The sequence below is a fragment of the Poromitra crassiceps genome (assembly GCF_964638095.1).
Source record: "Poromitra crassiceps genome assembly, chromosome: 2".
Classification (NCBI taxonomy): Eukaryota; Metazoa; Chordata; class Actinopteri; order Beryciformes; family Melamphaidae; genus Poromitra; species Poromitra crassiceps.
Genome location: NC_139624.1, coordinates 46,139,367 through 46,156,146, shown reverse-complemented (window position 1 = coordinate 46,156,146; position 16,780 = coordinate 46,139,367). Strand labels below are relative to the sequence as shown.

General features: G+C 43.9%; 1 protein-coding gene across 4 annotated transcripts in view; it reads right to left on the bottom strand.

The window, feature by feature from the left end:
• LOC310772427 (serine/threonine-protein phosphatase 6 regulatory subunit 2-like) overlaps positions 1-16,780 on the bottom strand; it is a 146,514-nt gene that overhangs the window by 63,479 nt on the left and 66,255 nt on the right. For all 4 annotated transcript variants that reach the window (XM_083632237.1, XM_083632238.1, XM_083632239.1 and 1 more), the window contains 4 exons: positions 10,777-10,963; positions 6,509-6,646; positions 6,356-6,421; positions 6,020-6,132 (listed from right to left, as the gene is read on the bottom strand). In XM_083632237.1, the coding sequence (XP_083488363.1) occupies positions 6,020-6,132; positions 6,356-6,421; positions 6,509-6,646; positions 10,777-10,963 (504 nt within the window). The remainder of the gene's footprint in view (positions 1-6,019; positions 6,133-6,355; positions 6,422-6,508; positions 6,647-10,776; positions 10,964-16,780) is intronic.

The window sequence follows — 16,780 nt, the reverse complement described above, 5'->3', positions numbered from 1 at the left end:
ACAGTACTTGCACACCACTGAGTTCGTGTCCTTTTTCAGCGTGAAATGATCCCACACTTTAGACAGTTTCGGTCGCTTTTTCGGCCCTGGTTCTTCCCTTCCCGGCTCCTCCTGTCTGCTTTCTCCGTCGCCTCGTTCCATTTTGCGGGGTCCGCTCGCTAGTCGCTATAGCTGCTCTCTGGTCTGTCTGTGTCCTCACGTGTTTACACAGGAAGAGCGCTGTGCCACACCAGTAAGCGTCCGTGAGAAACAGTCTCTCTAAATGCCGTGTCGAGGCGAATCATTTTGGCCTCGATCAATTTAATTATTCGAGTTATTCGAGGTACTCGAGGAATCGCGACAGCTCTAATTCCGTTCGGTCCGTCTGCGCTGCGGTACGGCTTCGGAGCCGATACGTTTCCACTCTAATCATTGTGTCAACTCCCACCTACTCCGCTGCGTTGCGTGTCTACTCCATCCCAGCTCCGACGATCCGGAGCTCTCCGAAAAAGATACGCAAGGCTTCTATTTTTCACGGATGTCGGAGCAAAGCTGCAGCAAGTTGGGTCACGCCTACATTCCACTAGGTCCGTGTTCGGTCCGTCTGCGCTGCGGTACGGCATCGGAGCCGATACGTTTCCACTCAACGTCAACAGGGCAGAAGTGCTTACAGCATTTCACGTCGTGTTTCAAGATTAAAGCAACAAGCTGCGTCTTCCACTCCACATCATGAAAAATACCCATAACGTAAATTAAAGTGGTCTTAAAAATAACTCTTGTTGTATTCTCCTTAACTTCATGTTGGTATAAACATTCTTATCTGGTTATCAATGGTAAAACATGCTTCATCTAGTTAAATAAGGGTTTTAGCCAGGACTCTTGACCAGGACTCCCTGGAAGAAGAGATCTTGTATCCCAGTGGGACATTCCAGGATTAGAAAAAAAAAAAAAGTAACCCAAAAGTAACTGAAAGTAATCCCTACTTTACTTTTAAATAGTGGTAATCGGATTACATTACTAAGTACAATTTTTAACAAGTAACAAGTAACTTTAAGGGATTCCTATTTAAAAGTAACCTACCCAATCCTGCTGAGATACAAATAAACTACACTCTCCTGCCTGAAACACATAGACAGATACCTGAGATAGAAAGAAAGTACACTCTCCTGCCTGAAACACACAGACACACGACATACCTGAAATACAAACTAGAACGACCTCACAGAGGGTATATGCATCCGCCAATAAGTGAGCAGTCGACATCCATGTCTGTCCAGACTTTGAAGTTTGAGGCAAATGTGAAGAAATTCCATCAAGGCGTTACTGAGATATTGCGTTAACAAGCTTGAAAATGGTGTTTGTGAGGTCACAGTGACCTTGGCTGAGTTTCCCAACAAAGAAGCTTCTTAAGGAGTTAAGAAGCTTCTTAAGGAGTTAAGAAGGCTCCAAAGAAGTGTTTCCCAAACACCTTCTTAACACATTGAGTGCCACAGCGCTTCAGTAAAATTGTCTGGAGCCTGTGCCAGATTCACTTCCATTCAGTTGAAAACAGCTATAGAATTTTTTCTATTATGGCTATATTAACGGGGCTGGACTTTAATGAAACATTGAACACTCCTGCTTCTTCCAAAGAAGAAATTTTGTTTCTAGACAGTTCCATTATGAAATTACAGCCTCTCAAAAAAGTGCACTTTCAAGGGTTTTCTGTCGTTTTTTTTTACTTTCCAAGATATAGCCCCTTTTATGAATACCTTTTGCACTCTAATTTCGAGCACATTCACTGACTCTGGCTGGTGTTTTCTGATGTGGTGGCGTGTGGTGTGGTTTCTGTGCAGCCACACACCCCTCTCCCCCCCCCCCCCCTCTCCACCTCTGAGCTGCGGGCTCCTCCCACACGCACAGAGTTTGCTTTCTCGACTCCGTTTTTGCCCCGGACAGATCCCAGCGCCCATCAAGGAAATGATGCGCGCTGGCAAACGCGACTGAACGAAAAGGCTTGGCCCGTTCGGCTTCGGATGCTGGCTTTCTAGGAAATCGTGTGGAGATAGATAGAAGCATAAGAGCTCAGTTGTGAGCGCGGATGCAGCCGAGCCCACTCTCGCTGTAGACAGAGCAATATATACGGCTCTGGCAGAAAGCATGCATCGGTTTCCACTTTCATCACGGCTTTCTCCGCTGTCTCCTGTACAAAGTAAAGGATCTGAGGTGGGTGGAGCAGCTCCTGTGACGATGTTTAAGGTGGCGCCGTGTGATCCCTTGAAGGGATTCATGCTCACTGGCTGGGTACGAACAGCAGAATTATGGAATAATATGAATTATGATTTTAGGACGTGCACAGACGTCCTTGGCACTGAACGTTACTTTTTTTTAGGACGTGCACAGACGTCCTTGGCACTCAATGTGTTAACAGAAGAGAAGAAAGAAAAAAAAGGCTCTTAACACGTTCACTGCCGTGGCCGAGATATCTCGTCAAGCAGAAACCAACGGTTGACTGCCGTGGACGAGATATCTCGTCAAATTTTTTTTTTCTTTTTTTTTGACGGTGGGACGTCGATCAAACCCTTTTACATCTCCTATAAAAATATGGGAGGTATTGAATGTGTATAATCTATTTTACCGACCCACTAAGTGGCGACAGTGCTCTCCAGACTAGACGAAGCCAAGCAAAAACAGCAGCGTGAGGAAGCCATTCTCATGAAAATAAATTGGCGAAAACGCTTTCGCTTTCGCGCAGGGAGCTGGCGGTGGGGGATTGCAAATTTGCATAATAGATTACGGGTGAAACACACTTTGAAACACCGGCAGAAAGCCCAGAATCGCACGCAGCTTCATTCCAGCTGAGCTCACAACCGAAAAACGAGCCCCATCCAGACTCGCCCAAAGAGCGGCCGCCAGCAGCCAGGCAGCACAGACAGGCAGGAGAGATTTGCTTGTGACAAACGCTGCAAAGCCACCAGAGACACACCCACGGAGGGAGGAGTTTGGAGGAGAGGGGGGTGAGGGTGCTGTTATGGAGGAAATTACTGTTCAAAGAACTATTGTTTAGATGTCTGATGTCTCACTGATGCCAAAAATAAATAGTTAAAGTGACTGTTCTATCGAATTTCACAAAAATGCATTTTTCTCAGCTTTTCTTCTCAGACACTGAAACCATGCTGTATTCAACTGCTAATGCCTACATAACTACTAAAGGTGCGTTCACACCGACCTATTAAAGTTTGTCGCTGGCGTCGAGTTTACATACAAAGTCAATGCAAACGAGCGATTGAGCGTATATTCGCCTGGGAGAATAATCGCTGGGCGTCCGAGCGGCAGAGACAGAGCGATAGGGAGAAAATACGCTCGTCGCTCAAGATGAAATATTCCAACTCGAGCGAAAATACGCTGGCATCAGTCGCTCGCTGTTCAATGCTGATTGGCTGCCGTGTGAGAGCGAGTCAAGGATCACTCTGGCTTGGAACAAACCGCTGGTTTATTGTGTGGCAACAAACCGCATTGACAGGCTGACAGCTGACATGAAGTGAAGTCTGTACTACCGGTATGCAGCTCGCATTAGGAGCACGCTGATAGGCTTAGCTTGTAAACAATGACGGTGGCTCGTAGTGGACAAACAGCATGACATTGCGTAACGTTATATCCCCCACATGTCCGTCAATTCGTGGGCATGTTGATGAGCGATTTAAACAGAGCGACAGAGCGATTCCAAAGGGTTGACTTGAGCGACAGAGCGAAAAATAAATATCTCGGTGTGAACGCTCCTTAACTCTACAAACTAACTCTTTTAGACAGAGAAAGCACACATTCTATTAGTTCTTTTGAGATATTTTGTGTTCACAAATTCCTAGGAGAAAATAATCCTCGGCTCTTGAAAGATGAGCCAGAATCCTCAAAAAAAACCTTGGCAGAAGCTACCTACAGTAAAAAAAAAACTGTTGGCAGTGAATGTGTTAAGAAGCATCTTAACTGGAGCGGCCCACTAGATGGCACTCTGAGCCCACCAGTGGGCCACGACCCAGTGGTTGAGAAACACTGTTGTAGAATAACCTAATCGTGGTCATGTTAAACAAGAACTTCTTCTATTAAACATTATTTATTTCAGACATGGACTGCAGTTCAAATTGCTTTATATACACAGCATACAACAAAATTGCGAGAAACACTACAGAATTTAAGCGACCTTGGGTTCTGTGAAAGGTGCTATATAAATCCACAACATTCTTATTATAAAAGGAATCCATTCTGATTAGAGGAATATAGCCTACTACGGTAAAACATTTAAAACACAAGTAACCATACATACAGGGGAGATTTTCAAGTGTTCCCCAATTTTAAACACTAAAGGGTGCATGAAAGAAAGGAAAAAGAGAAAAACACAAGAGGAACAGTGGACACAAGTATCTCCTTTTGCATGACGCGGCTGGATCTGCCAGTGTTTTGTCATTAAGAAGGTGTTAAGAATGCCCCAGACCCTTCTTACAAAACCTTCTTAACGAAAGACCATCTTAGAGCTAAGAAGCTTTTGGGAAACGCAGCCTTCTTAACGGAAGATAATTTTAGGCTAAGAAGCAATCGGGAAACGCGTTGGCTTCGTTGGCTTCTTACGGGAGCCTTAAGAAGGGTCAAAGAAGCTTCTTAGCGCTAAGAAGCTTTTGGGAAACGCATGCCTTCGTAAAGAAGCTATTGGGAAACGCGTCTGCTTCTTAAGGGGGCCTTAAGAAGGGTTAAATTAGCTTCTTAACGCTAAGAAGCTTTTGGGAAACCCAGCCCTTGACATTTGACCACCAAAATGTAATCAGTTCATCCTTGAGTCCAAAAGGACGTTTGAGCCAAATTAAAATAAAATCTGTCAAAGCGTTCCTGAGATATCGCATTAACAAGCTACAGAATGGCGTTGGTGAGGTCAAAACAAGGCGTTCCTGAGATATTGCGTTAACGAGCTTGGAAATGGTGTTCACAAAGTCACAGTGACCTTGACCTTTGACCACCAAAATCTAATCAGTTCATCCTTGAGTCCAAGTCAATGTTTGAGCCAAATTGGAAGAAATTCCGTCAAGGCATTCTTGAGATATCGCGTTAACGAGCTTGGAAATGGCGTTCGTGAGGTCACAGTGACCTTGAACTTACTTTGACCACGAAAATCTTATCAGTTCATCCTTGAGTCCAAGTCGACGTTTGAGCCAAATTGGAAGAAATTCTCTCAAGGCATTCCTGAGATATCGCAATAGCAAGCTTGGAAATGGCGTTCGTGAGGTCACAGTGACCTTGAACTTTGACCTTTGACCACCAAAACCTTTGACCACCAAAATCTAATCAGTTCATCCTTGAGTCCAAGTCGACGTTTGAGCCGAATTGGAAGAAATTCCGTCAAGGCGTTCCTCAGATATCGCGTTAAGCAGCTTGGAAATGGCGTTCGTGAGGTCAGTGACCTTGAACTTTGACCACCAAAATCAAATCAGTTCATCCTTGAGTTCAGGTGGACGTGTGAGGCAAATATGATGAAATTCCATCAAGGTGTTCCTCAGATATCGCGTTAACAAGCTTGGAAATGGCGTTCGTGAGGTCACAGTGACCTTGAACTTTGACCATCAAAATCTAATCAGTTCATCCTTGAGTTAAGGTGGACGTTTGAGGCAAATATGATGAAATTCCATCAAGGGTGTTCCTCAGACATCGCATTAACGTACATTGGACGTACGGACAACGCAAAATCATAATGCCTCCAGCTTGGCTATCGCCGATGGAGGCATAACAAACTACACTCTCCTGCCTGAAACACACAGACAGATAGATACCTGATCACAGCCTTCATCAGCTAAGACTTGTAAAATGAATAAGTGGCATTTGTTGATTTATAATTTTGTAATTGGCCGTTGTTGAGATTGATGATGTAAGGTTTGGAAATTAGTGGGAGAGATGTTGTCTAACATCCAAGCCAGCTTTTTAAATACAGACTCACCCTAAATGGCACAAGCAATAGTTACGTACATCAACTCCTGCGTCTCGAGTGAGATTTACTTTCAAAAGGAAAATTTTAACTTACGACTCTAAAACAGCCAATAGTGGGTCAGCCTCCACGTTCTCCTGCATCTGATTGGCTTGGTCTCGACTAAGGCGGATGATGTCACAAAGCGTTTGGGACGCATTTGATTGTCTCTGCAAAGAAAATCAGGTGAATTAGAAAATCTAAATTAAAATTCACATCAAGGCCTCACTACTATAACTACCGTACTAATAATAGTACCATCATCTGAGAAAGACCTGCCCCCATAACACATGAAGGAAAAGTTCTATAACATTTTTGTGGCTGCTGCTGCATGTATGAAAGGGGATTATTTTTGTAATTACTGTTCTTAAATAAAACTCCAAGGTTTCTCACCTCCTCATCTTTGCCAGTATGGATTAGCTCTGTGAGTCTCTGAATCAACTTCTCCTCATTCAGCCACTTGAAGAAGACAACAGAAACTCCATTAGTCTTTAAAGGCTAATCCTTACTCTATGGAAGCAGAAAAACACAAACAGAGCAGCTTACATTGAGGACCTCCTGCCTCAAGGGGGCAGGCTCCACACAGCTGATGAGGCGAAGCAGCAGGTCCATCATGGCTGAGGCATCAATGTGTTTCAGCACCAGACCAATGAAGCCTTCCTTTTTCCTCAGAAACGAAATCACCTGGAGAGAAAATGTGCTCAATATTCTGGTTTCCACAAAACAGGCCAAAGTGGGCCAGTCTGGACTCTGGACTTGTGATTAATCACTCATTTCCATTTCTTTCTTTAAAAACGAGACTTCTGTTTTGTTTATCCGTTGTCAACAGATAAACAAAACAGAAGGTAGACCGATTAACTGGCCGATTATTGGAATTTTGCATGTCTGCTCTTAACTCATTGAGTGCCAGCCACTTTTGGAAAACGGATGCTCCCAGTGCCAGAGTTTCAGAGCGTTTTCAGTGATTTCTCGAGGCCCACAGAATATTGTGTGATATTACTATGTAAACACCGAACACGCCCAAAGAACGATGAGACTCTCTTCTATCATCTGCAAAAAAAAGTTTATTGATATCATTTTCCGTTCTTTAGTTATGAGCCGGAGAAGATAGGTTGATTTCACCAAAAAGAGACGTTTCAAACTAGAAGCTGAGATAATTAGCCTTTTGTGAAATGAAGCATTTCAAGCACATGACTGACTCTGAAGCTAATATTTTCTGATGTGACACCTCAAAACTAATTTCCTTCAATAAAACAGTGAAAACAAAGGAATTTTGTTTGGCAAAATAATATTTTTTAGCTGCGTGCGCTGCTGGTTGCAGCTTCTTGCTGGTCTTGATTTACTGCTGGTGGGCATCAGATATTGTAGCTTGTGTTTGCCAATCCTGTCCTGCTGTCTGGGTCTGTCTGGGTCGGTGTTGTATGCTGCCCTGCGTGCGCCCCCCCCCCCCCCCCCCCCTCAACTGCAAACCCCTCCTCCGTGGGTGTGTCTCTGGTGGCTCTCTGCTGAGTTTGCTCTGCACTGAAAAGTGTGCTACATCCAGCTTTTTTACAGCGTTCCGCGTGTATTTGTCACCGGCTCCCATCGCTTCCAGTTGAGAATAATAACAACACCACAACTAATCATGCGGATGGGCTATCGCAGCGGACACGGAGGGGCTCAATTGTGGCAGCAGATTGGCTGCTGCAGGCACAGCTAACGTTATGCTTCATGCATATCGATGCATACCGATGCGATTTCCGTTTCCCCATGACTTCTCTCTTTTTTCCTCGCCTTTCTCTAATCTGGAGAGCACTGTCGCCACCTAATGGGTCCGTAAAATAGCTTTTACACATTCAACATCCACCATACTTTCACAGGAGATGGATCAGGCTTTGATCCACGTCCCACCGTCAAAAAACGTAATTGACGACTTTAGTCGTCATTGGCACTCTACGTTACTATCCGAATTGACGACTATAGTCGTCATTGGCACTCAATGAGTTAACTGGCACTGGGACTAAAAACAAAGACATGCTGCTACTGTGTGCACTACACTGACTTTTTTATTTATTTATGCGAGTATTTACAAATTTTCGTTCTTAAGGAGATGCTGATAAATGTTGAGTACGCTAAAACAATGTATTTTTCCATTCATAAGTTGTTTAGTTTGTTGATTACCTGTGGACATTTATTTACAAGGTTCATAGACATTTTGTCCAATGGATTTGCATGACTTTAAACCAAATTTCTATGACCGAACAAGGTGTACAGATGACAAAAGTGAGTGAGTAACGACATAGTCTCTTAGAACAGACGAGTTGGCTTCCGCAATTTTCAAATGCTCTCGCCATACCGTCTGTACGTTAGACCCCCAGAACATGCACAAGGAAGTAGTGAAAAAAACCTTCAGACCGGAAAGAAGTTCGACGGAATCTGACCAATCACGACACGCGTGTCCACGAAAAATATGTTCCCCCCGGAAACTTAAACCGATGCAGGTTGCTAATGCTAGCAGTGCTTTAGAATTACCATGGAAGCTACGCCGACGAAACCGGTGAAAGAAGACCCTGATAGACGTAAACGATGTATCCGCGGCTTGGAGGAACCTCGTGCAAGACGTGCACTTATTCCAGAGTTAAACGAAAGTGATGAGGTAAGTTGCTAACGTTACTGAGCTTATCGTTTGTCTTACTAATCAGCGTTAGCTAACGATAGCTACAGCAGTATACAGCTAGTTAGCTAATGTTAAATTCTGATTGGACGAATGAGCGGAAGTCCCGCCTTTCAACTTCCTCTTCCGTTTGGTGCATGATTCTCCCACACGAAGTACAGACTGTATATAGCTCCATCCACCGGATGTAGATAAGACAGTCTGTTTTAAGAGACTAGTAACGACACATTCTATGTAATGTCACCACTAACGGACTACAATAATTGAAAAACGAACATGGTCAGTTAGTACTCTTAAAGGGATAGTTCGGTTTGTTTGAAGTGGGGTCCTATCAGCTAGTTCGATACACTAACTTAATTCGGTACAGTGTTCTGGAGGCTGGGCGCATTGTGGAACAAGACCCGGCACTCAGAGCAGCAGCCAAACCAGCCTTTTCTCTTTAAGTACGTGGGGTCAACAACTAAAACGTAATTTAGCCACCTAAAACGCCCACCTAAACAAATCGATATCTGTGTACATGCATGCTCTATTTTGACAATTTTCAGCGCTTTACTTTTTTCCGCAAAACAGCGGTTTCATTCGGCACTGCTTTTTCTCCCAACCGTACAACTACCGTATTCCTCCACTAAAAGCCTGCACAAAGCCGCAGCACTGGATTACTCCGCAGATCAGCTGTTATTTGGGGGTATTTTATTTCTCCCGGTTTGTTAGTGAAGACACAACAAATAGAATACACGAACAAAAATATGAGTGATTTTGATAGCGAGAATGATATGCCATTCACCTTGGTGACAAGAGGATACAATTATGAAACAGAGAGAATACAGAAGAGGAACTTTTGCAGAGAGTGAACAGGCAGAAAGAGAGATGCGCCTGCTGCCTAAATGCCGGGGTGCCCTGCAGACCTTTTTCACCATTCCCAGGATAAATTGTGGAAAACGTCCCAGACCAGAGAGGCCAGGTGACTTGTTGTCTCTAAAGTAAGTCAGTGTTTTATCTCTCTTCTAAGCCTTCCTGTTTTGTAAACCGCGGCTCTGTGCTCTGTGCTGGCTTTTAGCGGAGGAATACGGTAGTTGTACGGTTGGGAGAAAAAGCCGTGCCGAATGAAACCGCTGTTTTGCGGAAAAGTAAAGCGCTGAAAATTGTCAAAATAGAGCGTGCATGTACACAGATATCGATTTGTTTAGGTGGGCATTGTTTTAGGTGGCTAAATTACGTTTTAGTTGTTGACCCCACGTACTTACAGAGAAAAGGCTGGTTTGGCTGCTGCTCTGAGTGCCGGGTCTCGTTCCACAATGCGCCCAGCCTCCAGAACACTGTACCTAATTAAGTTAGTGTATCGAACTAGCTGATAGGACCCCACTTCAAACAAACCGAACTATCCCTTTAACCTGTTACTACCTCCAACACTGACAACAAAGATCTCGAGTAGGGCTGGGTGATATGGACCAAAAATCATATCTTGGTGTTTTTTGGCTGAATGGCGTGACACAATATATATCTCTGTATTTTCTACAAAGTGGGCTAAATGTTCAGTTGTAAGTTGGGCTGTGTTGTGCCTGCAACAGTGGCTGCACTCTCATGCTTTTCCCCTTCACATGGAGGGCAGGGATGTTTTACAGCACAATTGTGTCTGTGTCTATAATTGATACTTATCTTTGAAAAGCCACATATTGCTGAAGCTGCCCTTCCCTGGTATGTGTCCGGCAGCATTGTAAGTTTGCTAACTGCTAACGTTACCTCAGCTGCACCCAGCAGGCAAATGTAGGCTAGTGGGCGTGCCTATAAATTGACTTAGAACAGAAATTACATTACAGCGACGATGGTTAATGCTACGCTTAACGTTTTTATGCTCAGATTAATTAGTAATTATATTATGCAGCTTTAGCTCTATTTCCATAACTTTTCAAAAATTTGCCCCAATTTTTTTTTCCATAACTTTTCCAGGGCCTGGTAATTTTATTTTAAATGTCCACATCTTTTCCAGGTTTTTCATGACCGTACAAACATATATGGCATTATATATCGGCCGCCCTGCTCTCTAAATATCGCATCGACCATTGAAAGACCCATATTGGTCGACCCCTAAACTCTGACCGTATGGATTTTTCATGCTTCATTCAACAAACCATTCCCCAAGCCATGATCTTTCTCAATGTACCTGTTCAGTTTTCCTGGCAATGAGGTTGCCAATGGTCTTGCTGAAGAAGCTGGCCAGTAGCGGGTTGAGGGGCGGCTCCTGCTCCAGGAAGTGGTACAGCATCTCCAGGAGAGACTCATCCCCGCCCAGCTTGTCATTGATAATGGACACATCGGAGGTCAGAAGCTCACAAGCTATGTTGGGAAACCTGAAAGGAATACATGTTTGTTGAATACTATGCTGAGAACAGCACGGGAGGAGCGCCATGTTTGTGAATAAAACAATGCGAGAGAATAATGTGTGACGTCAAATCTGCAAGCTCCATAAGGAGCTGTTTTTGCTTTGTTTAGTCAACATTTTAATACGTTTGGCCCAGGAGCCTTCTGGTTTGCTATGGCTTATTGACAACTGAACCGCTTACTGTGAACATTTTACTGTATTCTCTCTTCTCTTCTTCTGACTTTTGTACAATGTATTTCCATCACTGTTTGCACAGTGACACATTTTTGTTGTTTTGGTTCTGTACTTCAGAAAACAAGTAACTGAATGGGACTACTGATAAAATAAATAAATAATGAAATACTTTATACAGGCTTCCCACACCTTCTTCAACATCAATTTCAAGGACTTTCCAGTCACAATTCCCTCAAATGCAAGGGGCTAAGACAGCATAGTTTAAGACACAGATCAAGGTTAATTACTGTTACAACACTGAGATAATGAGAACTAGCAGGTGTTACAGAAGCTCAGACAACAAAAAGAGATATAGGCATGAATGTGTGAACAGTAGGGCTGGGCATCGAACTACGATACTTTCTTGGCACCGAAAAACAAATGCACACCACGCTCTAATAAGGCTCGTGTGGCATCATTTTGTAAAGCTCGATGACAACATCGTGCAATTAGCCTGGATGGAAAAACCTCGCTCCAAGTCCTCCAGCTATGGGCGGAAGACCCGGAACCAAAGTGCTGTGCTCCAGGAAAAATATTCCGCTCAATTCCACTCAATTCTTGCGTTCCGTTTCGAAAACGGGCGACGCAAGTAACTAGCCTTAGCTAAAAACAAACACATTGTTTCTTATTTTTTCTCTAACTCGTAGCGAGTGCCTACTGTTGCATTTCTGTGGGGGAACAAAAACACTGCAGCACAGGCCACCGGAAGACAGGGGCATGTCTTCTTCTGTCTTCCAGCCTGTAGTAATGCATACCAGGCTCTCTCCCCTCTGAGAGAGCCTGGTGACGCGAGGTTACCGTGCGATGCAACATATGCGACAAGACGATTTCTAGCAAGATTGGCAACACAATGAATATGCTTAAGCATTTGACCGTGCATGGGATCAATATACGTGCAGAAAGTTGCACAGTGTTTGACTGCAAGAAGACCGAGCCAGCAGGACCACAGCCATTGTTTTGTAAGGACGATGTACCACCACCATCTCGGGCTTCCCCTTCTACATGGACATCTGAGGACGGCAATACGCCTGGGATTTTAGCAGGTAACTTTACGTTTAGCAAATGTAAAAATTCGGCCAACTCGTAGCGTTACATGGTTGTTCACATGGTTGTAGCTAATGCTAGGCTACTCTAATACCGTAGGCGCAGTGATAAACTGGGACCCATATAACGTTACATAATGTGTAACGTTAGCTTTAGTTTATGGGCCATAAGCTAACCTTAGCTATCTACTGGTAAATCAAAAGCTGAAATGCATTAAAGTAGAGCTGAACCCAAAAATGGGGGAAAACTAGAACTACCACACCACGGATTTATGCCTCCGCCATTAGTTCATTCTTGAGCCCAAATCGCCATTTGAGGCAAATTGGAAGAAATTCCGTCAAGGCGCTCCTGAGATGTTGTGTTACAGAGCTTGGAAATTGGGTGTGTGAGATCACAGTGACCTTGAACTTTGACCTTTAACCATCAAAGTCTAATCAGTTTATCCTTGAATGCAAATTAATGTTTGAGGCAAATTTGATTAAATTCCGTCAAGGCATTCCTCAGATATCGCGTTAACTACCTTGAAAATGGCATTCGAGAGGTCACAGTGACCTTGACCTTTGACCACCAAAATCTAATCAGTTCATGCTTGAGTCCAAGTCGATGTTTGAGGCAAATATGATGAAATTCCGTCAAGGCATTCCTGAGATATCGCGTGAACAAGCTTGAAAATGGCGTTCGAGAGGTCACAGTGACCTTAGTTTCGCTGGCCAGCCTCCTCTCCCTTCCATCCGAGGAGTCTGGCGCCGTAGGTCTCCATAACTGGGATAATAAAAAATGTTTGAGGCAAATTTGATGAAATTCCGTCAAGGCGTTCCTCAGATATCGCGTTAACGAACATCGGACGGACGGACGGACGGATGGACGTACGTACGTACGGACGGACAACCCGGATCCATAATGCCTCCGGCCTGGCTATCGCCGGCGGAGGCATAAAAACATTTTAGTTCAAATACCTGGGTATTCAGTGCACTTATTTATTAATGTATGCAAAAAAAATCACAAAAATCTAATTTCTTTAATTTTTCACACTTTTTCACATCAAAAGTTAATTTTTCAAGATTTCATTCATAACAGTAATCTACAGTTTACTGACGTCACATTGCACTATCAAATTTCTACCCCATTTCAACCAATCATATCACGACCGATCACGACATGGCAGCTGTCAATCAATCTTTATTTCAGGAGAATTTTCTCCTCCAAATGAAGGGAGAAAATGGCGCCTAGTGTCTGTAATCTGGCATAATTTCTAGCCCATAAACTAACTACTAACAGGGCTCGACGTTAACTTTTAAAAGTGGTTGCCGGAGGGGCAACCTGGCAAGAGCTTTTGGTTGCCCGAATAAAAATATGGTTGCCCAATTTTAGTCGCCTTATATTTTGAGTAATTAAGATACTATGCAGTCATAAGCCGGCTTAATAATGACGATGTGACAGAAAAGTAAGTATAATAGTCTATAGTATAGTATAATAGGCCTATTCAGTGTGCGCACCGGGTGTAGTAGTAGTAATAATGATAATAATAATAATAATAAATTTGTGTCATTTCGTTTTCTAAACAAATCTTATTTTTTGTTTTTATAATGCATTTGCACTGAAAGGATTTAACTAATATTTGTGAACTTTCATTTTCATATATTTTTTAACAGTTATTGTTCATATTGTGCTTAATTTATTAATTAAAAGCGTTATTGATAATTAAGTAGCCTACCCTCCTGGAGGGCCTCCTCATGTTCATTCAGGGATACTATGATGACAGTGGTTTGGGGCCCCCACTCTGATGTTGCATAGGGCCCCAAAAGGCCCAGAAGCGGCCCTGCAATCCCTCTCTCTCTCACCCCGTATGAGAGGCTGACAGGCCAGGGATGCAAATCATTCCTCAGCACATATATGCGATGGTAAAACGTTTTTGAAGGATGTCCTGGTCGAGGTGTATGTTGTAGGCTTGTTGTAGGCTACATGCTTTGCAGTATAGCGTTATGCTGGAATTATGCTTGAAGTTTGGACTGTCGCACGGAAATGAGAGACACTGAATCTTGACGAGGAAACGTGTGGAGCGTTTATACACTGTGTGGGTTTCTTCTCGCGGAAGTGAGCTGGAGTCTTGAAAACTCCACTTTGTCCGCCCAGCCGCGTCCACGTAGTTACACAATTCAGGGTGTGCACAGCCAGGCGAAAACCGTCTGCACAGCAGCCTTGTGGAGGGGCGCGTCTGCTGATTTGACTCACTTTTCCGTGCGGACACTCGCCGATGCGGGAAGCATATGAGACCTAAGCGCTTGTTGTAGGCTACATGCTTTGCAGTATAGCATTCGTTTTCCGTCCCGTTCAAAGACGCACGGGTATTTCACCTCAATGACAATTTCCTCGTCCTTTGTTTCTGTGCGGGGCTGCGGGCGGACGCGGTTCTTCTTGCGTCTTGCAGCCGCTGTGATTGTGTGCGAGCAGCCCCACCTGTCCGAGTCAGTACTCGTTAAACATACCGCACGTGCAGCATGCATCACGTAGGTTCCGACTGGTAATTAGTAACATCGTTTCGATTGTAACAGCAATAAAATGTCACATATATGTCACTCACAACAAGTATTAAAACATTTATTTGGTGTATATTTTGCTGTTTGCTGCTGTACATATTTTGTTGCATGTTAAATCGTGGTTGCCCCTGGGGCAACCAAAGACCAAGAAATGGTTGCCCCATGTTTTTTTTGGTTGCCCGGGGCAACCGGGCAGCCGTTAATGTCGAGCCCTGACTAACTTGGCCAATTGTATGTAACATACAAAATAAAGCAAATGTAATGTCTAAGAATGTAAAGAAATGTAACTGGCTCGTTAAACTCGCATTCCAGGGTAACGTTAGTTAACGTTGTTAAGGCCGAATTCAGGCCCCAGCACCTCGGAGATTCCAGGACGACAGGCTGCACTTTCCGCTCCACACCACACAAAGGCAGCTGGCTGCCTGCGGCTCTAACTCGCGTAGCTCCACTAACCTCGCGTCACCAGGCTCTTCCCGAGGAGAGCACCACAACACGCTGAATCCCACTCGATTTGGGGGCGGAACACGTCAGGATTGGCCAAAGCCCAATCCAGTCCCCAAAATTGTCAAATAAAATCATCAACATGCTACTATGGCCCGCCTCTCAACCTGTCCTCTCAGACAAGTTGTGACTCCAACCCACGCGCCACTTGGGCTCCATTGGGTTAATTTGTCTTTAAGACGGACACGGACCTTAATCATGCCTTCTAGCCCAAGATACAGCCTAAACGTTACCAGCTCAGCTATATTTTTCCCTTCTCTCTCTCTCCACATTAGCCTCTTCCCCTGTCCAGCCTGCTGCTGAGGGTACCATTCTAGAGGGGGTGAATCCCTTCACCCTGGTTGAAAAAGGAAAAATGCCCAAGGAAAAGCGAGGTGAGTGCCAGAGGGCAGTCACCACTTTTATTGTGAAAGGTCTGCTGCCTTTTTCTACAATGGAGGCACCATGGTGGAGGTAAGTAATCTCTAAAGGGTGTTGTTGTAACTTAAATGTAATTGGTCAATATAGCCTAGGTAATCTTTTAGAGTAGATCATGTTCTTGTTTTGTTTTTAACTTTTATAGGCAATAATAAAATACAACCATCCTATTGTTGATATGTTGTGTTTTTCTGATGTCAATTGACCTATCGCTAAGTCCCGCCCCGAACGCAGACCAGCAAATCACAGCGCGTGTAGCTCCACAATACACTCGGACAACCTGAGCCTGGAGCTTCATAGAGAAGCAGAAGAAATCGGGATTCTCCTCTGGTTTTATGGTGTTTCATACAGTTATAAGTAGAAAAAAAAAGTCAAACGATGTGCATGGGGGTAAATGCAACATTACGAGGTATCCTGGGAGGCCAGGCAATGGATAATAAGAAACTAGTAAACGTAGATCCACTCACATCCACAATGCTGCTGTTTTGGATGTTAAATCTGCAATTGTGGTGACCGCGAGATGAGTCTTCTTCCTCATTTGCCTTCCATGATCCAAAGGTATCATGAAATCATCATGGTATTCAGAAAGTTGGCAAAAGAAAATGCTGAATTATGCGAGTTTCCAGTCATTACGTTATGCGCGTAATGGAGTTGGTTGAAGAGGAGGCGCATTGACTGATGTGATTAAAACATCGCCAGACACCAGTCAAACCCTAAAACGAGGGAATTAATCCCATTCCCCAAATAAATGTGAGGTAGTCTAAAGAGAAAAGATCCAGGAGGAAAACTGTTTTCCTCCAACATAATGGAAAAAGTGGTCTGCTGTAGGCTATGCCTCTGCTGATCTGCTACACTACTACACCCATGCGTGCGTGCTGCTGTCTCGCTATGAAAAACATTGACACTATTAATTTAAAGTTTCTTGATTATACAGAGGTAGGCCTACATGAAATATATTGCCAGGTGCCGCTCTTCAATTCAGCATCTATATAATCCACGGAGAGGTTACTCTAAGTGAATTGTCCAAAGAGTCAGTGACTGAAAGTCACGACTGGTGAGCACTCTCAAAAAAG